Below are 25,342 nucleotides of genomic sequence, written 5' to 3'. Positions count from 1 at the left end.
TGCAAAGGACTCTCTTTTATTAAAAAAATATCACATAGGTAAACCTAGTAATTAATTGGATACATTTCTCACGTTTGGGCGCTTTATTTGCATTTTCAGCTCGCGTATATGTAAAACAACTTGACCTCTTGTAATCTGATCTCGGTAAATTGGCTGTGACAAAGATTTCTGAAGTAGATGTTTTTATTTAAATGGATACTGTAGTTTTTCTAGACAAGATACCACTTTGATAGACTATCTTGTAAAATATGGAGCCCCAGTAATGGGTTTTCCAACTCTATTAAACCTGACATTTATCCCACGTTCTTTTTACTTCGTTGTATTACGTAGCCATTTATTTAAATATGTGGATATGTGGAAAACATTGGATTTGATCTCCACGCGTTCACCACTGGACGCAATTTAATTTTGTTTAAACGTAATATAATAGCGCATGAGCATTGTGCGAGCCATTTGAGCGGTCGTATGTTATAGATTATTGCCGTACGAAGTCGTAAGCCCCTAGACTATTTGTGTTAGGCGTTCATTTATAAATGCCACGAGTCTACCAAAGACCCCGATTGCGATGCTCGCAGATAGTCATCGATACTAACTCTCCTTCAACCCGGCGTAATGCGTTCTGGGTGTGTGCACGTCACGAACATCGCTACTTGAAATCAACTTACCGCTCTATCTGTTCACTAGGCTCGTTAAATTCAAACAATCGCGTTTCTTTTGCCCCGTATTCGTAGTTACACAAACGAGAAAATAACTCTCGCCTTTATTCGTCGACTTATACGTTCTTTGGCGTCCTTTTTCGTTTTCTTGTTAGGTTTTCTCTTTATCGTACACGATTGTGCACGAAAGAATTGAAAATGAGGTATTCGTACGGTGTTTCTGCTTTTCCTGGAAAATAAAGAGAATTTATTGGTAAATACCGAAATGATATTACGATATTTCATTTAAATTGTTTTGTAGAAGGGATATTTGGTTGCTGTGGTTAATGTGAATCGATAACCTGTTTCCACAAATAATATTCCACATGACGAATAAAACAGTATTGTACATTTAAAATATTCAGTGTTTCAATTGTTACTTTAGGTTTCATTTGAGAATTGGGTTTAGGTTGCGAGGATCTTGTGTTGTGTTTGTATGCATGTAGTATAATTCGTAATGAGGATTATTTAATTCTTTATATATGTATGCCGAGATAATGAAATAGGAATTAGAATATTTTCGTCCTATACATATTTCACTTGAATGATTTCTTTATTGATTTTTTTATCTGTATAAGTAAATACAGTTTGGAATTCCTATATATGGTATAATTAACTGTGAAACGTTTTCAATTAACAACTTCAGTTCCCTTCGGTATAATCTAAAATAAATTCAGATAACGATTACATGATACGAAGAGAAAGAATAAATCTATACTCGGGGAAAATATTAAAATCACCTTTTTACTACTATTACTTACCAGTCTTTATTACTATTTTACGTTCACGTAACTCAATATCTACATATTATTTCTCTATCGAGACTAATAAACATATTCGCCTTCCAAATCAGAACAAATGCATACTATCACGAAAGCTTACACTCGTCTCTCCCCAAATTCGCACACGACTCCAAAAACACAATTTCAGAAAATTATCGATACATTTCACCCCTTCCCCTCCATACCCCACCATATCCACCCACATCATAAACTTTCCCCTATAAAAACGTGTACCCAATTTTCCTAACACAAACACCGTTGGAACATCTTCCTTCCGCGGAAACAACTCTACCGTTTCGCAAACAGCGTAATCTACTCCTGTCGAACTCGTGAAAAAGGGCACGGAAGATACAGGAGTGATGGAAGGGGGGGGGGGGGTGAGGTGGTAGCGTCGTGAGTCAGAGAAAGAACAAACGTGAACGAGAAAAGAGCCGAAGGAAAGGGAGGACGAAGGACACGGCTGTTGCATCCTGGCGTAGGAGTGCATCAACAGGATCTCGGCTGGACCATGTAGCTCCCCGCCGTTGGAGGGGATGAAACCAGTCCTTTCGGTGGGGGAATACGCGATCGAGGGTGGGGGTTAACGGAACGTAGAGAAGACGAGTGGAGCTCCCTCTGGCGAAGATCTCTTGTCAGTCGAGCCGTGTGCCGCGTCGCGGTCGTGTTGTGCCGTAGTGCCGTGTGCCGCGTACGTACGAGCACGAATGACGCTTTGTTTGCTGTGATTACGGAGCGATGTGAGTTCAGTGAATCCGTATCGAAGAGATTGTCGTCGCCTGGCGTGGTCAATCAAGCCAGACGATTGGTCACAGAGACCGATCGTAGTACGGGGAAAATCGGAGCAGCTCGTGGACCGCGTGCTCCGTGCCGTGTTGGTCTTTGCTCTTTTGGAGGGTTTCAAGGTTACGCTTTCATTGCCGGCACGAACGATCCGGGCCGCTGCTTCTGTCCGCGGTTCCGCTCGTTTTTTCTGTCATAAAGCGATCTAGACCGGGGATTTTCTGACACAGGTTGTTCGTTCAGTGATACTGGTCATAGAAACGGCAGTGACGACGGTGTCTATACGAAACTGCTCTCTGATCGGAGCACGTTCGTTTTTCGGAGCAATTACGAATTTTGGGGCGATCTACCTGAAAAGAGATCCATCGAATTTTGTTATTATAATATATTACGTAGAGTTTGAAATCTCTGCGTATTCGTGTTCGAGACATTAAGAACTTAAAAGTACCGGTGACTTTGAGAATAAAAAATACCGAAATAACGAACCAACTCCGTTTTCGATAGTAATTACTCCGCTGGAACATTCGGCTCTGCGGATAATCCAGTAAGGATGGATGTATAATCTCGTGTACTCTTCGTCAACTTTTTAGGCATGTCCCATAAGAGTGACGCGGAGGTACCAGCGAAAATCCTTGCTTTCATCGCGAAAAGGCGGAAGAAATCCGCGTGAAAATCAAAACGAAATCTACCGATACTTCGATTCTTCGTTTACCAAGCCGAATCTCAGCAAAATCGACCAAAGTACTGGAGATTGCCTCGAGGAGCTCGATTTTACTCCGAATCTCAAGGTCACGGGAATAAAAACACGCCAAGGTGTACATATCAGAATTCTAATACCTTGGAATCGGAGCGAACTGTTGGTGACAAGATTACGACGAGAAAATTTCTTGTGCACGACTGAAAGAAACCGACGCGTTTACGATAGTAACGAATCTGTTCGACGTGTCCTCGTCAGAACAATTAAGATCTTTAACCGAGACTCGAGAGATCTCCTTTCTTTCTTGTTGCCGGTGCGTTGACCCTGGACCTTTAAAAGTTTTTACTTTTAAAGCGGAGGAGCAGGTACGGGCGAAGTGGCGGATCAAAAATTAATTTCACGTGGTTGTGTGTGTATATATATATATGTGTGAGTGCGCGGACAGAAGCAGTGGCAGGTTCTAATTCGCTGGCCCCTGGCACAGATGGTAGTACGTTTATCGAGACACGTGTACGAGCAGTAGTTTCGATCGCGTTTGGAATGATTGGCCTCCCTCCATCGGTTATCCACGCTCGTACTTCGCAGTGCTTCGTGAAATAGATCAGGACAGAGACACGGAGTGCGATTAATCGCGTTCTTCGTTCGAACCCATCGACTTTCGATCGTTTGGAGGCAAAACGTAGCACGACGCGCGGAGAACATTTCTATATATCGAATATACACGCACTCCGAACGCCCATAGGCGGTCACCGCTCGCAGCGAACTGTTCCATTGTATCCGTAGGCGCAGATAACGATCGAAGGGTTAATTCCTACCTGTGCATCGAGTTCCAGCTAACCAAGTGGCTGGGTTAGCGTCCAGGAGATCGTATCGACGCATTGGGGCCAGTTCGCGTCTCGTAATGAGCTAGAGCACCGTCGAAGATCGAACGTGACCAGCACCCCTCCAATCGTCTATCGGTATTCTCGAAGGAGCCGTTAATCGAGGTGCCGCCCATTACAGGAAAAACCAATCGAACGCGGATCTCTCAGAGAGAGATTTCGCTCCAAATCGAATAGGAAGCATCACATGCACCGACGGGTCCAGATTTCGTGGACTGCTAGCCGACACTGAGAACCTCCGGTGATCTTTTCTAGAGAAAAGTCTCGGAAAAGTACTATTTACTCGTACGAGCCTCGTGACATTTGAAATTTCTCGGAAACTTCTCTGAAACATACATCGTGAGGTTTCCGACTGGCCCCTGGGACTTGAGTCATTGGTCACGTTTACCAGTGATGCTTCTAGAAGGAAACAAGTCGAGCAGGATTTAAAATTACTTTTGCAACTCCAATAGACTCTCTGGTAAATTTCTGGAGTATACGTTATTGGTAAATAGTAAGTTCTTCGACTGGGCCCTAGGATTACAGGCATCGGTCAGTACTCTACTGATGTTTCCAGAAGAAAACAAGTCGCGCAGGAATTAAATTTACTTTTACGAGACTTAGAATTCAAACTCTTTATTTAATTTCCTGGAATTCGAGTCATTGGTAAATTGTAAGATTTCCTTAAAAAGGAAACAAGTCAAGCAAGATTTGAAATTACTTTCGCGAGCCTAAGGAGTACAATTCAAACTCTTTGGGTTTTCTGGAGTTCATCATCCATCAGACTCCTGGGACTAGACATTGGACAGCTACTCCAGTGATACTTCCAGAAGGAAACAAGTCGATGAATTAAAATTAATTTTGTAAGTCAAAGGATTATAATTCAAGCGGGTAAATTGTAAGTTCTCCATCTGGCCCTTAGAACTAGAGACATTGGTCCCTAAGTGATGTTTCCAGAAGAACCCAAGTCGAAGAATTAAATATACTCCTGCAACTCCATTTCGAGTAAATTCCTGAAACATACGTCATCGACAAATTGTAAGATTCCATCAGACTACCCACTACTCACAGGCCTCAGTGATGTTTCCAGGAAGACCGACCTCGACAAGTTAAATTTCCTTCTGCAACCGCGAAAAAACGATAACAATTGTAACTCCTAGCGTAATTTCGTGGAATACAAATCATCGTTAAATTGTAAGGTCCCCAGCTGGCCCCTAGGCAAGCAGCTCCAGCAGCCCATGCCTTGATTCGGCCCTGAAATCGTTGAAGGGACGTCAATTCGAAGATGTCGCGGCGTGCAGTTGAGGGACGAAGCGCCTAAGGGGTCAAGAGACAAGGGAAAGGGTCGCTCGAAGGTTGAAGGGACAGGGTGCGTTTCTCGAGGATCATCGAAAAGTCGCGAACATGACGATCGCCAGCAATATAGTGGTCGAGTGGTTGCGCTCGCTCCACCTTGGCCAGTACTCCGAGTCTTTCATCGATAATGGCTACGACGACCTTGAGATCTGCAAACAGATCGGCGATCCCGATCTGGACGCGATAGGGGTGTTCAACCAGACCCATCGCGCGCGATTGCTCCAATCGGTGAAGACCCTCCGAGAGGAGGGAGCTGCGAGCGTTTACTTTACGCTGGAGGAGAGCAACGACTGCCTGTGCGACAACGTCAGCTCCAAGTCCTCGAGGACATCCTCCGAGAGACCACCCAGTGATAAAGAGGTGCAGAGGGCCTCGCCGACCGCCAGCTCCTCCAGTGGTGGTCAGGAATTAACCAAGTTCGCGGACGAATACGAGGAGGGGAAGGCGGAGCTCGTCAGAATCCCGAGGATGCAGTTGAGGATGCTGCTGCAGGAGAGGCTGAGACACGACGGCATCAGGCTGGCCTGTCAACCCTACACAACACCGGTAAACCCCGTTTGCCTTGTCCTTTGTTTATTCGTAATTTCACTCGCTTCCTCTCCGTATCCTTGGCTGGGTACGTTTAAGAGGAATAGGTCATTTATCTTCCTAAGTAAGACGCCGTGGTAAAAAATTTATAAGGAGAAGATTGCGCACGGAAGGGCCCCCGCAAGATGAACGACGCGAAATTTGCGGACGTTTATTATCCTTCGAGATATCTACCATATTTTGTTCCTCGGAATGGAGTAACAGTGGTTGGATGTATAGTTACTCAACGACAGTCCAGATTAGAATGCGCAGGAATTCTTTTGAAGATGATATTTTGCATATAGTTTTGTTGAGAACTCTAGGACACTGCAATTGATTTTTTGGTCTTTGAGTTTAAAACTATAATAAAGTAAGTAGGATTGAAAATAGTTGATTGTGGTAGATAGAATTCAACCTTTCGAAAAATTGAATTTATTTAAACTACTTGTGAAAGGATCACATTACTCACAAATACAGTTTAGAATTGTAAAGAAAATAAAGTTAAATATTTTAAGAATTGATGTTTCGTGGCACATTTCTTACATTTAAGCAAGATTATGACCAAAGTCAACGAATTTAATAACACGTATTACGATCAATTATTTTAAATCGTACTTAATTTATTAATCTTTGAATGCGAACACCTTTAGCAGGGTAAATTTAAGGATACTGCACTTTAATTTCAAAATATAGGACAATTTAAAGAATTCAAGAAAAAGTCAAGACTAGTTAGAGCATCACATATACGTGTATCAATTGAATGCACTTCGATCTAGGATGTGAAGAAAGTACACAACTACTAGGAATTAATTAGAGAAGTATATTTAATTAAATTACGAATCGAATTGTCAGACCTTGGAATAACTGTCCGAGTTATAGGTCCTTGATAACTGAAGATAATGCAGAAAACTTGTAAGCCTCGAGAGACACGCCCCGAGAGCACAGGTGTAATCCTGTGATTCATTATTTCGTTACATTAACCACCACTCGAGATAAGACAAATAGCGCTGCGAAATCGCATATTTTGCGTGTATCTTATCAAATCCTATGACATAATTAGTGGGGATTTTATTAAGAGACTACGTTTCCGGCCAAGAAAAAAATATATTCCCCAAGGTATTTGTCTTATTCCATCAGATAAAAAGCATACTAGTGTGATAAAAGAATCCAATAAGTTCGTGAAAAAAGCATCAAATTTCAGAAACATTTTTTTAGCATAAAATATTCGTTTCTTAATTGACATATACATGGAACTGTACTTAAAATGTTACAGGATGTGAACAACTAACATACTGAGAACTTCTTTTGTGCGCATTTGGAAACGTTTATTTATTTATTTTTTTTCAATTATTATTTTCTTTTCCTTCAAGAACAGTATGTAATAATACAAACATTTCGTAAAATGGATAACGATATAGTTCTTTCCCAAAAATCTGTTCAAAATATGGAATGTATGTCGTTCATGCAAGACGTCGATATCGAGAAAAATAATATTGAAAATTTTAGGTATGCCAAACGTAACCTTCTCCAAGTGCTCACGTGCTTCCAGAATTTTTGATATTGGAATTTCGATACCCCTGGCAGCTTTGCACTATGCATACATAGAGGGCATAGAGGCCCGCTAAAATTGTTCTTTATAAAGTTTATTCACTCACGTAGCTTTGTAGAATTAACCCTTAATTCACCTTACGCGGCGTCCTTACGAAAGCGGAAGGGTGCATGGACGTTCTCTTTTCTAACCTTTTATAATTTCCATCTAAAGTAGTGTCATTTAAGGAATATATTTAATTATCTTTTAATTTCTAATTTACCATCGAAGATTGGTATTTTCTTTAACATAAACGAAAGCAAACAACAATTCTACTATATTATCTGTACATTGCAATATCTGAAATAATCCAGTAGGATTTTTAAAAGTAAAGGTTAACCGTTTCTATGAAATTAACCAAATGGTAATAGATAAATGAACTCGATTGAAACGAAATAAGACATAATTACACCGCACATTATAGAATTATAAACTACACGCCAACTAATTATATATTAGGAAATGTAAAATTCCTACGTATCGTTAATTCGGCATTGTGATCAATGTAATGTACAGGAAAAGTGCTGACGCCAAAATAATAGGGCGAATTTGCATTTCATGGCGCGGCAGAAGGGGGCGTTCTCCGAGTTAATTACAAGCGCGAAAAAGTGCGAAAGGACCCATAGTTTATTGTTCGATGTTCCCTACGAAATCGTAATTGTGTACGCAGAGCGAAACAAATTGCTAAGCGAACGTATAATTATGATTTAGTTTAATTTTAACCATCCTTGCTCATTACTGTCGTAATACTTTATGAACGGAGTTAAAGTCCATTAATATTTTATCCATTATACTTTTAAATTAAAAATAATAAAACTAGTAATGTCCCATAGATGACATACATCTCCAAAGGGTTAGAGATAATTATATTTATGTAATACTACTCACAAGCCTACTTAGTTACATGTAAATCAAAATATTTACAAAAATATTCACTTAGATTCAAGGCTGAAAGATTTAACCTCTTGAGACACATCGACACAAATGTATACGTTTGCTTTTATATCAAAGTTATCATTACTTATCCCATGATAAAGTAAGCCAGCACTTTTGTATGCTAAAATCGATTTACAGATAAAGATTTGCTTTGGTTTGTGTGTATTCGTTTAGAGCAAAGAAATTCATTTAAAATTCAATCCTCGAGAGGTTCAGTGAATCGCTAATTATAATCCCGTTATTGTCGCCTATTCGCTGCCATGTAGCCACACATGATCGCGACGAATGTAAAGCCTGGTCGGTTCATCGAGTTCGAAACAACCTGCGAAGTTCGGTGTCGTCGTTAATGATTCGCGCAACGCCGCGACGACGGCGTCTTCCCCCGTATCCGCGTTGCGTTAATTAGCGAGCGGGTCGAGCTGAATGCAGATGGATAGATAGACGCCTTATATTGGGAGGCCTCTGGGTGGTTTTATCCCGGGGGTGGTATAAGTCTCGCCGTTATTTACATTCGTGCCGCGACATTACGGCCCCCGACGTTTACGTCGTGGCTCTTATTTCACCGGTTTATAGTCACGGTGCTTAACTTATTGGCGAAGGTGGCGCTTATACAAATCGCGACTGGCGTCGAATTTGAATGATAAAAGGCCACCTCTTGCGGAGACAGTAAATTACGCGGGAATTGCGATTGGACCTGGATCCGGGGAAATTTACGGGTACGTGTGATACATTTTACACCGCGGACTCTCTCCGGCCCATTAGTTTCTAAATTTTAATTCGAGCGGGACGCGACAAATTATCCTTTAATCGAATTAGGTTGTAGGAAAGAGATTTCCTTAAAATACTGTAATGATATTATTTATTTGATTCGGTAATTGTTGGAATTATACGTAGGTTAATGTAACGATATGATGCATTGGTGTGAGTTAAAAAGAAACATGTGTATATAGGCATGTGTGAGACTAGGGTATTTACTTTGGAGCTGATATCGATTAAATGGGAAAGATAAAAGAATATTTAGCTGAAATTTAGCATGCTTTTCCCATCATATATATCCTGCAATCCACGTAAGTTTCAGAGCAATATTTATCAATTTCTGATATTCGAGAACCAGAAAACCGTGCATCATTTTTCAAATGTCTAATTACCTAACTTCTAACCAAAACGTTTAATACGACTGAACTATTAAGCACACCGGTTATACGCAAGATTAATGTCGAACTTATTGAAGCTCGTTCGAAGAATTTGAACATTTTACGCGGGTAGGGTTTTACGATCCGTAGCTATAAAAAACAGTATTTACCGTCGGGCTATTAATGAAATTACCAACTCGTATAACTCACTTCTGATGGTGGGGCTGATCGATAAACCAGTTGGCCAATGTGCAAATTACAGCGCGAAAAAGTCTAGGAATTAGCGGGTTAAGGGCGATTATCTCCAGATTCGCGTTATCGCGGGATTGTTTTATAAGTAACAGGGGTACGAAAGAAGATAAAGAGAAAAAAATGGTTCATAAGCTAAATAGGATTTCAAAGAGTTGACCGTGATTAATGCCCAGTCATATTTCCTGTAGAATTATCGTGCACAGTTATAGTTCACTTTATCTTATGTTTATTGTTAATGAGTGGACTTTCGTGCCATGAAACAAGTAAGATCCAATAAAAATAAACTTCAGTGGTAGATTGGTTGAAGTTTTTCATTCACAACTGCCACTGAATATTAACTAAACAAAAATTTATTCAACTGAAAATTCATAAGTAAGTTGTAGACACTCCTCTTCCCTGCAACTTGTGTCTCATTTATTTTTTAAATCATGTTTCTCGAATAAAATTGAATTAACTCCTATACCTAATAAACCCACATAATCATTTAACGATATCGACTCGCAAAAGGAAGATTACGCTATCCAGTACTCCATTTCAAATTTAATAACGACGATCATCGCGAATGCGTATTTTCCACCGTATTAAGAAACCTAGCGTGCGCCTGCCTCTTCCGTGCGCACGCATACTTGCACGCAACTGATCGCGGCTCAAGAAAAAGGTAATAAAAATGGCCCTTCTCTCTCAGAGCACGGTGGTCCCGGTCGTCACTTGCTCCTTTTTACCCCTCCGTGCGCGATACACGCGTTTTCGGTACGTATGTGCGCATGCGTGGTCGATCGTGGCTCGCGAACGGATCGACCTTCGTCAAAATGATACTTACCACCTCCGGCTCGGACGCGCATACTTTCGTATTTATTGGCTCAATCCGGAAGGTCCGATTTGTAGGGCGAACTCGATTCGCGTATCTGGCCAATCAACATTCCAAGCATAGGGACCGCGTAGCCAATTACGGTACCCGCGATACAATCAGCGCCAGTGCGCGCCTATTTATTTGTTCAGCTGCTCGTTTATGGGCGCGACGAGTAAACACGTCGTGAATATTGCATCGAAACGCGTGAAACATTCGAAGAAAATTTTAGCTCCGCTGGAAACCGGGTCTTCCTTTGGACGGGAGGTTGACCTTGATGATCGTGTAACGTGGTTTCAGCGTTTCGATTGCATTCTACGAGTCTCGATCCTTGACGATGGGACGAGCAACCTTATTAACCTGTACGCCGGTGAAATCTCATGGTTAACACTTTCGATGTGGGTGGAGCTGAGGTATTTATTTTGGAGCAGACATGGGCTAGATGGGATAGGAGAAAGAGTCTGTAGGTTATTTGGAATGAATGTTTGCACATTAATTTTAAAAATTTAATGATTCTCCACGAGGTGTTGGACCAAATCTTGAATGATATGGAAATAGATTTTCTATCTCTTTTAAATATAAATTTTTGGTTATATAGAGTGTCAGTACTGTCGACACTAAATGGGATAAGTTCTAAATAAATTGCGTCTATATCATGGCTCATGAGAACAGTGAATCTAGTACATATGATACGGAATAGTTTTTTCTTCGAGGAGGAACATAGCATTTGCTAGAAAATACAAATTAACCTTCATAATTAATTCCTGTCTCCCATTGCTAGAATTTATTATTCTTTTGCTGATAGATCCTATAATTCATAAAAAGTACCTTAACGAATAAATTGCAAAGCCTTAAGTATCAGCGTGTCGTAGCCCTCAAAGGAACAAGAAACCTCGGAACAACGAATCAAAGTGGAGGAATCAAGCCATAAAAAAAAAACTTTAACAGCACACATGGGTCCATGGGGACCTGCACATCACAAGCTCAAAGCCAGCTAGGAGTTATGAAATACCAAATAGGCCAGCTCGGTACAATAACCCATTACTGTGTGGTAGGAAAAAATAATTTCTCCTGGGTCCTCAGGACACAGGTGTGCCAGTTACGGGTTAACCTGTGCGGTGCAGACGCGTGGAAGCGTTGAGTTGATCATCGTGTGCTATGAATATGCCCAACAGTTACCAGTATGTGACTTCCACACTACGTGGTTCCTGGCCCTTCACACTTTAGCGTTGAAAGGGTTATCTTTTTAATTATTATATGTTGTACGCAATTTTATATGTATGATGAATTCTCTATTTAGCACGTTTGTACCTTTTTTTCTCATTAAAAGAGGCAAAAAATTGTATGTAATTTTTTAATTTCTTGGTGATGAGGGGAAAACATGTTTATTTGTAGGGCTACGTTAGGCTAAGAATTCTTATAGAAAACAGTCAGCAAACGTGTGCAAGCAGGGCTACTAGAATGATTTTACGATTCACTCCAGTAGTATATATACTTAATTTAATTAATTACCCTGTAATAGAGTATAGTAGAATCTGCTAGTGCTTCTTGCATATCCATTAATGTTGATATGTACCTTTTTCGGTCATTAATTGGTCCAACGATAATATATTGACATAACTGGGCATTTTGGATCTATAATTTCGCGATCTTGACACGATCACGGCATGTTCGTGCGGTTGAATTCTCGGCCGCAAATGATTACCAAATGATCCATCAAGTGGGTTTCTGATATTTCAGGGGAGAGTAGTACAGCGGCCAAGTTCTTCGTATGGTACAACTGTACGCAGACTGGCGGTAATAGCGTTTAAATATTTGAACGAATGTTCAATCGATATCCCTTAGCCAACCCCGTCACAGCTCTTCCCGAACCGTTCATTCTCTTCTCCGTTCCTTTCCGACTCGTTCTACCTTCCACGGGGCGACTGGTCGAGCACGTTTCAATGAAATATCAAACGCGGCGAAAGAGATTCTCTTATTCCAAAAAGGAGAACGGGGAGGATGTCTTAGAAAGCGTGGAACGGCAAACATTATACTTTACGCGACGACAATGCTGCGTAATTGATCGAAGATAGTTGTGTTTATCGAAGCTGTTGGATCGTTCTGGAAACGGTTCCCCTGGCTTCGAACGGTGAACTCTAATCTTGATTACAAGTCGGTAAACGGAATTGAATTTAGCTCGAATACGAATGCTTTCTCAGTCTTGCGACTTTAGCTGCGTTTAAATTCAACGTCGTCTTTAAATGCAAGTGTTCGCGAAGAAAACTATGATTCTGCACTGGTAATTTAAGGGAATTTTTTTAGGCTCTAAACACGTGTTTCTTTATTTTTCATGACGTAGAGCAATTTATTATGAAAGCGGTATTCTCGGTGAGTATCTAATGAAAATATTTACATCGTATAAATTAAACTGCCATTTCCACAATGACTGTTTCTCTGACTGTATTAAATTATTTCCTTGCACAATATACATACTATGTCGTTCGTGAAGGTGATCAGAAAAATCGTGAATGTTTAATGCAATCCATCGTTGGAACAGTAAAATATTCTTAGTTTTCGCAATAAAAGCCATTAACAATCCTACCTTTAGTCTCTCCGTTTTCGCTTTCTTGCTTCGGCGACTGTTTCTTTTCTCAATTCAACGATAAGATTCCCTCTCTTGATGCTGATATCTTTACAACTCTCCCGTATCCCTTTCTTATTTTCATCGTTTTTTTTTTTTACGAAAGAACGAAACATTGTATCTGTGAAAAGATACGATCATTCAAACGTTAATGAAGTTGCCTGCTGCAATGTATCACAATGGAACATTGGCAATTCTTATATCGGCAGCAATGATTTATGACTCACGAATGATTGGAATACCTTAGTTGTTACTGAATAATTATTTACATAATTACCTAGACAGATGAAATTTGTTTTTTTGTTTTTAACAAATTATCCAACAAATACATACAACGATGCACGAAATAATTATTATCTCTTACGAAATCATACAACAGATTGTCTCGAAGAAACATCTCTATTCTATTGACTATTCATCTACTGATTGACAAAGAACCTATTCTAATAACGTTATGCGTTCCATTGCTTTAATTGGAATTCGTTCTAGGTTAGGTTGCTGGAACTGGGTTACTAAAAATACTTTTTTTCCCTGTCTTATCATCTGTAACGCTTTCCGTACACATTTCATTGTTATTCTCTCATTTTTATTCCGGTTCACGAGAATGAGACAAGCTTCGCTGCGAGCCCCTGAAAAATGTTTAACATCTGTGCTGTCATTCTGCCGCGTTCCTATGGTAATCCAGCCGTGAAGTAGTGCACATACAAGGATTCTGTGGGCCGGCGCGAGACACAGGGGAAACGGAGATGAGGATAGGATTACGCTGCCTCATTCGCGCACGTAACACGTACACACAGACGCACACGAGTGTAAATCGAGCATGTATACGTTTACCAGAGATACAGATGCATCTGAATATCCATGATGAGAGTAAAAGTCTGAACGAAGGACCCTCTTTGTGTTACTTCCCTCCTTTCCCAACCTCTCTTCACCCTTCGTTTGTTCTTCCCTTCAACGTTGCCGTCACTGTCCATCTTGACGATACTGTTTCCTTTCCAATGAAGTCTTGTTTCCAACCGTCGTTTGGGCCATTTGATCGAACGACTCAAACAAACAACGAAGTATTTGCGCGGATCAGGGCGAATCGAACGGGTTCAACAGACGCTTATTCGAGTATTCATTTATTCGTCTTTCACACTACGAAGGGTGTTTCCATTTTATTCGAAGGGAACAACAGAATCTTGAGAGCACTTTGTACAGAGAGCAATTTGTACAGTTTCGAGACTTCGAAATTCTATAGTGTTTTTGTTATAAAGCTCCATTTTTATCCTTTGCTATTTTCTTGGGCGCCAAGATTTAATGCAGACGTGTAATCTAGGTTATTTTCGTATAAGGTTATGAATTTCTTCAAGATTAAGGATTGATTAAAAGTCCCTGAAGCGTTAAGCCATAGGTTCACCTCGTGAGTGTTTCGCAAGCTTTATGACAACGCGGAATAATGTAGGTTGCACGATTCACGAGGCATGACTAAAGCCAATTTTTATCGAAATTATTGGAAAATATTTCTTCGATGACAGGCATTTGCTGGGAAGTGAAGATAATGAGAATTCTTTTGCAGCGTGTTCAACTGGTGTCACCATTAAATGATAAGCCGATCAATGGGAACAAAGGTTCTGGCGAATTGACAAAGCCGTATTTTATCGACTATTTACTGGCGTACGGAATACAGTGTCAAAATGTTCTATAAACAAATATCAAATTAAAATAAATTTGATTTCTTTTGACGTTCAAGCTGGCAGTGAATTAATTCTACGATGCATAACAATGGGGAAGAGTAGAAACAATTCCTGTGATGTTAACTGAAAACATTGCACAGAATTTGCAAATGATTTCAAATCAGGTTGATGGCTTCACTTATTCAGATACTTGTCGTCTGGATCGAATAATAATTAATTCGCTAATACATATTTAGGTTAATAACACAGATTTGCAACAGATTTACGAAACAGATTTTGGGACAAACATATTGGCAGTATTTACTTTATTAGCACATACAAAAAGTATGTCATAAAAAGATCTACATCATAAAAATGAAAATATGTACAGAAAAACCTCAGTTACTCATTGGATACATTGGATATATTCATTGGATATATATCAATTTCTTATTGCTCTCAGGGGCTGTAGCTACGGGTTTTACAATCCTGAGGTACCTGGCTATAGAGGGGTCAGTGGTTTCCAATCCCCAAATTTATCCTTAATGTGGATTCTAGAGAATTATGAAGAGAGATACACCCCCACACAGAAGTATGTGAATGCAAAGTAATGTAAACCAAGAATCAAATAATGAACGAAGAAACACAAGACTGGTACATTAAGTATGATAGTCAAGTTATACAACTTCACACCCTTACAAATAAAACTCACTCACTTAATTTTTATTCTAAACGTAAATTGAAATTGTTGCAATAGAGAGTCAGCGTTGATCGTTGCGTATTAATTAATGTGCACGCAGCCAAGTACCACTGACATTCTATAATCCATTCAAGAATACCATTAGTTCTGGAGGTTCTAATGAGTAAGTTGGTATTTCCAGAGCTGTAGCGGCGAAATCTTACAGTGATGCAATGATCTACTTAGATTAGGAACGCAAATGCGTGGAGAGGATGTTCCTGCTGGAGGATTCCACGTAATATCCTCCTTCTCCTCGTTTCTGTCGCTCTTCTCTCGGTGCACACGAGTCTGTGGAAATCGAAGGTAACGATTTAACGACTGTTTCGAAAGTTCTCCAAGACGAGGTTTGAAGTGCTCGATTACGGACATTAAGTACAGATTATTTTCATCAGATCAGGTTGCCGGAATGTCGTATAAATAGGACACTAATAAAATATCTAATATGTTCATCGTCAGTCTTGTATGATTAGGAGGAAAGGTTTAATCTACATATATTCTAAATTGGTAAAGTTAAACATAGGTTTGAAAAAGAAATTAATGTAAAGAAATTAAAATAAAATAACATGAACGCCACTGCAAGCAGGATTCTTCTCACAATTTTCATATATTCATTACACGCCTGCAATTTAGTATAAACTCACGACATCACAAAATAGATTCTTGCATTAGTATCACCTCTTACAGTATTTCTTCCCAACTGTATAGACACTCGTAGTTTTCAATTGCTAGAATGGGTCTCCCAATTGCACATTCTTGCAACCCACTCTGCAATTATTTCTTTGAAATTTGAATGCGAGAACCAAGCAACGACATCTTCCAGGAAATAAACGCACAGTAATTGCCGAAAGGAAATAACAGACACTGCAAGAAATTGCCTCGATGGCAAGGATAGCTTAATTGGCCGAAAGAGTCGCCGAACAAGCGAAAAATACGGATTCGAATTCCCAATCCGGTAATTCGATTGGACAATTCTTTTGTTTCTGACAATGGGTGTGTTTTGTTGTGTTGGAGTTCGATAACTCGTGATAGTTTGGATTCTCTGTGTGCCTGGGTACGGGTGTACTGGTAAATCTGTGTTGTTTGTTTCAGTTGAGAGAGAGTTGTGAGTACAGAAGCGCGAGTCTGCTAACATTACGAGTATCACTGTTCCTTGATGAGAGTTGTTCCGTGCTCGAGTGTTCTTAGTTACTCAGGACCGAGTTTAAATGAGAATTGTTGATAGTTCGGGCCAAGTGATGAATATTTCCATCGACGGATTGACAAATCCTGATGGATCTTCAGCTGGAGGGATCCGTCGAGTGTTAATTCGTTGGAGAATATGCGCGGAGAAATAATTTGTTGAGACTGTAGAGGAGGTTGGAAGTTGAAATTCAGTGACTTGATGAAGATTAAGTCCTCGCTGTTACAAATAACCTCGACGAGCCACACGTGCTCGGGCTGTGTTTATGAGTTAATTGCAGGCGCGCTGAAGACGTTAGGGCAATAAATTATATTAGGATTAGGGACCGAGCGCTAGGGAACCGGGCGTGACTCCATTTCATCAGTTTCTTATCTAGATACAGTCTTTTCTGGGGACTGCTCCCGAAAAAGATTGTTGATAACGATCTGAATCTTTCTAGATCATCGTTTAACTTGTTCGATTCATTGTCAAGATACTTGATTAGGTTGGATTAATATAAATCACCTGGTAAACCTTTTATCTTTGTAAATAAAGGAGAATGGACTTATACCAGTTTCACAATGGATGGCTCGTAGTGGTAACCTTCAAACGTTCGAGATAATAGAATTATTAATCATCGCTCTTTTCTACATAGACTAGTTCAAATCAAAGAATTTAATTATTTAGACTATTATTAACTTAATTATTTAGAAATTAATAATTAATTTAATTATTTATCCTGGTAAAATATTGTTGGATAGGTTCTATATCATAGATATAAATTTTGTTTAAAATATAAGCTTAAGTAGTTCGCCTCCATCCTAGATAGACTTAGTGGTTGAACTAAATTGAAGAACAGACTGACCTACCAAACTGGCAGTATCGATGGTAATATTAATAAAATATGAACGAATCAATGTATTTCAAGCACTCAACAATTTCCTAGACAGGCCAAGTTGTATATTCGCCTAATAAAATCATTTAGATGCTGACATTCTGAACTGTTATTATTAATGACAACATTAACGAGATAAGAGGGCCTGAATCTATCGTGAGCACCGAAGAAATTGAATCAAGGTGCATAACAGAGAGATTTTTCCCTCTCTGTTCATACATGCAGCTGCAGTTAAGTAGAAGCATTACCGTGCATAGTATTCCCCTGTCGGGTCGGCGGGTTGGCACGCAACGCATGCAGCGCTATCTAGGCAACATTAAGGACTCGCCGGGTTGTATTACGGTTGCCTGGTAATAAACATGTTTAATTGCAACGCTAATGGTTAAGGCGGGGGGTGCATCGCGTCTCTTGTCCCTGGAACAGTCTAAACCCATTGCGTTGGCTTTGCTTGCCCGCCAGAATGCCATCGTTACCGTTGAAAGGAAAGGAGGAGGGACATTGACAATCGATCGCGACGGGAAAATACGATCAAATCGATCCCAACCCCAGGCGTGTTCGTCTTCTAAAAGCTTTATCGCCCCCCATATTTCGTCGGTGATCAGGGTTTATGGTCCGTCGAGTGTCTGCGACCATGTTGCGTTACGAACACCAGAAGTCGCTTGTAACGATAGCCATAATTGTCCATGGGGAAGCTGCGATCGACTGGCTGATGGCGACGTGAGGTGTTTGTAGGTAACCACCGTCAACGCGTGGATTTGCTCTTGTTGCCCTCTGTGAGTTCTTATGTAATTGTTCTCTATTTTGAAATAGAGTGCACGAATTCTATTTTATTTCTCGAAGAAAAAGTTGATTGTGTCGCTTCAAATGTTCGTGGATTGATTGATTTTCGAGTTGGACAATAAGTGAACAAATTTTTGTCAATGTTAATTTTATCAATTTTTAATCCTCAAACTTTTCAAAACTCCTATAACGTAATCTCCATTACTAAATTATGTTTGATTATACCCCCATCGGCTTCCTCACCTTACGCTACCAATTTACAAGCGCCACCTTCAATTTTATTCCTCCCCAAAAAATTCCCCCTTTTTCGATACTGCCCTTATCTTCATTTGCTCCTGTGCGAGGAATCCCTCTTGCTCTGAATGCCGCATTAAAAATGTCGCAGCCAATTAATAATTAAACAGCCACGCACAGGTCGCGTCGCTGCTAGAAAGAATGGTTGCCTTAAGTGATTTCGCTTCGCAGTGGTCGGCTGTTATCAAGCCCGGTATATCAGTAGCGTCATGCACCGAACACCGATAAAATCGTCGGCAAGTCTGGCGCCCTTATCAACCGTAACCGATCGATCAGTCGAGGGGGTAGGCCACTCCAAAGCTCGGACCCGCCGTGAAACAAAAGCATAGTCTCGTTACTGAGGATTAAGCAAGGCCAACGAAGGTAAAAAGCTTGGCGAGCTAATACCGAAGAAGGGAGAGACGGCGGAGAGAAATGGGGAGCGTGTGGCCCTAGGATAGATTTCTTTTTACCAAGGATTCCTGGACTGGGGTTTGATCGGCGGTCGAAGAGGTTTAACGAAGGGTGACCCAGCAGCTGGGCTCTTTTCAATCCCTCAACGCGAAATTTTTATACGTTTTATCGATCAAAAATGATGAATTTTTTTGTCCTAGAGTAGGCTAGGTGCGTTGAAATCAGAATTTTCCATTTTAACCTCTTTCTGGTCCAGTTGCCCGTTGATATTTATTTTAGGGGTTCAGAAAATATTAGGTTCGTATTATTTCTACTGTTTATGGACGATTCTGTTGATTCTTCATTTATATTTCTTAATTTTGATACAGTATGATTTTGCGAGTATGATTAGTAAGAATTGTAATTGATATGCAACTGATTAGTTCAATAGTGAAAAAGTTAAAATTAGCCAGACATTTATTTTTTTGCTGAGGGTCTTGATTATGAAATTAATTATTTTTTACTTCAAATACTGATGAAAAGAGAATATTCAATAATATGGAAATATATAAGGGAGTCTTCAATTGAATATTTTTGTACGAATAGTACTGTTCTGGGATAAATGTTTATTCGTATAATGTAAATTACTCTTCGCAAACCATTAAATTGTTTTATGTTTATATTTGTCGTTTCCATTTGGAAGAAATGTATTTAACTTTAAATTTCAGAGATGATATGAATTTTATAGCACACTCGTGCGTTTGGTACGCCCTGTACATGACCAGTACGTATTCTTTCTGACGCTTTCGACGAGGCGCAGTAAACATTCGTTTGTACGCAGACACTACGTTAACGGCTTTCTGTGTGCTTGCGCGTCAAAAGCGACCTCTTTTAAACATTACAAGTGTGCTCTGCACTGTCCATTGCTACCGTGAGAATGCAGGTTTACTGAAAAGAAAGTATGACTTTCTGTACGATACGAACGATTTGTGCCAGATAAAGAATGCAAGGAAGATATGGCAAAACCCGTAGCACTCGATATATTTTAACTTAATTTTCCCATTTGGTGCTAATCATTTATGCACAGATTAATACTGAATTAAATTCTATTTTATGTCGTATTTTGGAAAATGTTTAATGACAGTTGTTTGGTGAGGCTTTGGGAAACCACGTATGTATGTAAGTATAATTACATTGTATTTAAAATTTTTTAACTTGACCTTTGAGACACATAAATTAAATATTAAATATTACAGTATAATAAATATAGATGCAGTCTATAGCAGTGCTGCAAAAGATCAGATTTAAGTAATTGGATACATTAAAAATAAGTACAAATATTCATAGGAAAGAGTAATAAATGGCTGCGTCCAATCTCTTCGCCTAACAAAAATGTCCACTTCTGAGCATAGCTCTTCCAACTTCTCCCGAATCGTATCAAGACGTATCACGGGTGTAACGATTGCATTTTCCTACCGAGTTAGAGCGCGACGGCGCGAGAATAACAGTAAGTTGGGAATCTTTAATGCCATTCCGTTAACCGGTCATGAATTATTTCTGTTTCCGGGTAGTTTCGTGCGAGCAGCATAATATATCACGCCTCTTTAACTTCGTTTCGTGGCGAAGCCACGAGCAAAGACTCAGCTGCTGCTGGATATCTCTCTTACCAAGCGAGATTTCCTCCGATTTGCGAACGAGGCAGATTTATTTCTGCCTAGCGGCCAGAAAAACGGCACCGTGGAAATCGTTGAAACTGCGCCGTTCCTCTATGCAACCTTCATCTTCCCCGAGGTAGGAAGACGTAGCAACGCTATTACTCAACTCCCGGTGACCGAGATCTCTCAAGTTTTTGATTACATCCGTGACTTACCTCGCGCTTTCCAAATACTTTACCTTTTTGTCCCCGAACGAACGCAGGAAGGGGGACGACTATCTAACTTTTTTAAAATCACTTTTAGACGAATTCAACCCAAACAATGGCGGGGGCATATTTGTTGGTCTTACGAACACGGAAATTATGAAGTTTCGTCGTGGAAGGCACGTTTCGAGGACCCATCTAAGAATCTTCTAGTGGGTGGTGCTCCGAAAGCGCCTTGAAGTTGGGAAGTTACTTCGGGATAGATAACGGCTGAATTTGAAACAATTGTACGTGTGCAGTGTGATACTCGCGTTGAAATTTATTTGTTTTTTTTTTTTTTAATATTTGGACGCGAAGATTAGGCATTTAAGAAAAAATAATATAAAGAAGATGTTGCAGTAATAATGGCAATAGTTGCATATGTTTCATTCCCATTCCCACAGCAATAGTGACATTTAATTTTGTGTATACAGTTTCCACATCATTGCATCCCATAAATGGCCAGGATTCGCAATTTATTTATCGCTTCCATCTTTCCTCGCACGTATAACTTTCCCCGGAGTGATTGAATGCCGACCAAACTTCGTGGAAAGTATTCGCACCTCAGTTTTCCTATTCAACAAATATAGATACTCGCGGGTGGAACTTGTGCGGTTTGACACTTATATCAAAGTTCGCGAGTCGTAGTGGGATGGCGCGGATAGAAAAGGAACCCATAACGACGGAAACACGAAATTCCAGTCGCGGAAACTTTTGCCATGCCACACACGTACGAACCTCGTTTCACGTCGTCCCATTCTTATAAACGTGGCTCTGTATACTCAAAGGCACAATTAATTCTCCCCGAACAGCTGCCACAATTCGTGGCTCGAATTGACATTGTTCCGCGCGCGCTTAATTTCAACGATATGACGCCACGGCGAATAACCAATTAACGGGAAACGCTTCGCAGGTCATTCCGCGGAAACAAGGGACACGCTGGGGAAAAATACGCGATGCCATCGAACGTGCCTCTTCCCGTATTTATGCGTCACCCGTTGCGACTACACGTTACACGTACAGAGCAACTACCGAGCGTAATTCGCTCCGAAAAATTTTGAACGGTAATCCAGATAATGTTGAATTGTTGCTGCGGGGTTTTAATAATACTCCGTCGAGGATGGTTTGATAGATTTCGATTGGGTAGATACATAGATGCTATACGATTAGGCGGAGGAGAAGTGTTAGACATGTAACATTAACATCTATAAAATAATTCTTTCTTTTAGAACATAGTTTCTTGAACATGGACTCACATACAATAAAATAAATGTACGAAAGAATTCATAATTAAAACATTAGTAATTCAAATATATCAGAAATAATAAATATTTAAATTGTTCGTGTGAGGTTCGTGTCCGATGCTAATAATATGAACAAAAGTGTTCAATTAAAACAGTAAAAATATACTTAACAGAATCTACACGAAGAAAATATTTAAAAATGTGAGAAACCAATATCATGGCATTCAAATGAATTTCATTAGGAACAAAAAATTTTTGCGTGCTCTATAAATAATATATCGATGCATGATAGATTGAAGAACCATAAAAAGAGGTTGAGATGCAGTCCGTACCGGATGGAAGTTCTCCAAAACGAATACAAATAGTCCAGACTTAATTTTCCAGTAGTAGGGTTTGATTGCGTCGCTAATTGCATTAGTATTCTTCAAAAAATGCAGCCGATCGGGTCAAGTGCGGTGCATTAAACACACTTTGCATAAGTGCCGCGTGTCCGTATGGCGGCAGGTGTTGATTGCGCTCACGGCGGAGGAACACGGAGGCCGATTTCGGGCGGTATTGTACCCGCGAGGAGACGGTAATGGCCTTTTAACCTGTAACCCTAAGTGATTACGGACTTAACCGATGTAAATTACAATAATTTATGCGCAAGAAGTGCCGGTTACTCGCCTCATCGGATCAGCTCTCGATGTTACCATTGGCAAACCTTTTGCCAGGCATTTGTTACGGCTCTAATCGTTAAACCGAGTCGCTTCGGGCACGGTTCAAACGTTATCTCAGTTCTTTTTTATCTTGTTTTGAAGGTTCGTGTCCTGCCTCAGGCTGAAAATTCTCGAGGAAGCAGCGTATTCGGTCTTCTGCTTCGGGCGTTTCGCACACTGGGTGTATTTATGCGTATACGCTTGACTGATAAAGGCGATTAAAGCCAGATTCGGGAGCGCTATGGTTTGGATATAGGGAAATTTATATTTTCTGGGTTGCATCAGGTTTTCCATACCTACGTGGACCACTAGGGTATTTTAGATAGACACTTAGACGGATAATTAGATGCGCGAGTATCGTTAGGATAGGTAAGAACTGTCCAATTGAATTTGTAGTTACTCTACGGTTTCTGTTATAGTTAGAGCATTGGTGTGCCATGCATTAACAATTGGATCACTAAAGTATCTATATTCATAAGTCGAGGCACTGGGGTGCATACCCAACTGCATAATTAATTCCGTAGTTGGTTTTAAACTTCTAGTTGGACATCTAAGGTGCCATAAGTAGGTACTCAACTAGATGGTTGAATCTTTAATGGCTCTTAGGTCTCTAGATGCACTTGTAAAGTGTCATGGCTTCCTAGTTCATCCAATAATGGAACTGTGATCTCCAATTTGGTAGTTAATGCACCATGAATTCATGGTTGGATCACTAAGGTGACATGAGTAGATAACTGACTGGCTAGTTGGACGTCTGGTGGGTCTGATGTTCTTACTTAGGCAACTAAGTTATCCAGACACCCAACTTTAATTGGAACATTAAACTGCCAGGGATAGATACTCAACTAGGGTTCTAGTTGCTCTAAATTCCGCAAGGTATCATGGGAATATAACTAGCCTTTCAGTGAGTTTGAAATTCCTAGCTAGACCTACATGTTGATAATTTTATTTAAAAAAGGTGTCGAAGAATGTAGGATGGACTATACGGAATATAGATTATATCAAGTATAGATCTGTGTATAGATCTTATAGCAGAAACTGTACTTCAACAATATTCTAGAACTGGATAGGGTAATTAGGTCCAGTAGAGTTTTGCTCTTCTTTATAAAATTAGATTACTTATTGTAAAAGAGTTGTAAATGAACTGGAAAATAGAGCCAGAACTCTCACGTTAACTGCCACGTCGTCCATACATGGGCTATGTGATTGAACATCAATATAAATATAAAATAGAATAGTTTATGACTAAAAACATAAAATTATATAATTACATATTTTAGTATCATATAATATAAGAATAAATTACAATTCTTTTTATTTCTTCAGAAACAGGTGCATTCGAAAATAAATAAATAATTCATGTCGCCACTTAACAACCATATTCCAAGTAAAAGATTCACGATTGTCTGTGAGAACAGAAATGTTTTCTCCACGGGCTAATCATTATTTAGCATCAGTCTGGCAGTCCATGCGTTAAAATAAACCTTTTGTTCCCGTCGATGATGTTTCTCGAATCCCTGACCCGATTTTTCCCCCCAGTTTTTCCGACTTATCTTAGCCACTCTGTACGTTTCATCGAACGGTTCAATACCTCGCTTCTTACTCTCTGACCGATGAATCGCGGGAATGGTATGCGGATGGAAATGATATTATCGCGGTAAAGCGTTCTGCGAGGCGATAACTTCTAACTCGATGGTTCGTAAATAGCCGCGGCCGCGTTGCGTATTTTAAGAACAATGGTCTAATATATTGGCTACGGTTCGCGTGAACACTTTTCTACGTTTCCGGAGGCTGCTAAGCATGCTCGATATCGGTGGATCGCGTATGTAACCGCGATAAATCGCGTTTTACAACTACTGTGTATGTCACGGACGCTCGAAACGGTGTACCGATGCGTGAAAAATGTTATACAGTTTGTTGCCTTTCTCTTAATGGCTCTCGGCGAGAAGCAACCGTTTAGCTGGACGACGTATACGGTGGTGATTTTTGTTTCTACCTCGCCTCGACGCTGTGCATGTGATTATCTTGCTTTTCAGCTTAATCGCTGCTTTGAGAATTGTTTCGTCGTTTGATCGTGTTGACGGGAGCTTATCCGATGCACAGATTCTTCCAGTGAGATAAGTTCAGGTTTTTTTTTTAATGTGGACTGTGTGTGGTAGACTGTTCATTGTTTTGGGAACCATTAAAAGTTTGTATCAAACTATTTTGTAGGTGGATAAGCGTCGAGGTGTACTGCGTGAGTGTGGACTAAGTCTCCCAGGATATCTCTCTAATATTTATCTGTGTTTTATACATCGTGTGGTCGAATCGAGATTGGCAAGTTAAAATTTCAGAAGTCTCCAGGCTTGCAAACGGTAACACGTGCGTTAAATCACACGAAATTGGCGCACATATTTAATGTCTTTCAAATCATCAGCTCAAACCTCTCTCCAGTTATAACAATATTTTTAACAGATTCACTATAGTGTCTAATAAAAAGACAGAAGGAGAATG

The 25,342-nt window shown here is 40.0% G+C and overlaps 1 protein-coding gene across 4 annotated transcripts in view; it reads left to right on the top strand.

The window, feature by feature from the left end:
• Positions 1–2,137: 2,137 nt before the first annotated feature.
• Positions 2,138–25,342, top strand: part of LOC128886341 (SAM and SH3 domain-containing protein 1-like) — a 319,040-nt gene continuing 295,835 nt past the window's right edge. For 2 of the 4 annotated variants that reach the window (XM_054141140.1, XM_054141141.1), the window contains exon 1: positions 2,138–5,716. In XM_054141140.1, the coding sequence (XP_053997115.1) occupies positions 5,219–5,716 (498 nt within the window). In that variant the 5' untranslated portion in view covers positions 2,138–5,218. The remainder of the gene's footprint in view (positions 5,717–25,342) is intronic. The other 2 variants (XM_054141138.1, XM_054141139.1) reach the window with 2 other exon arrangements.

The sequence above is a fragment of the Hylaeus anthracinus genome, unplaced genomic scaffold (genome assembly GCF_026225885.1).
Source record: "Hylaeus anthracinus isolate JK02 unplaced genomic scaffold, UHH_iyHylAnth1.0_haploid 11982, whole genome shotgun sequence".
NCBI lineage: Eukaryota > Metazoa > Arthropoda > Insecta > Hymenoptera > Colletidae > Hylaeus > Hylaeus anthracinus.
The sequence above is the reverse complement of the archived record's forward strand: the minus strand, read 5'-3'. Positions and strand labels throughout refer to the sequence as shown.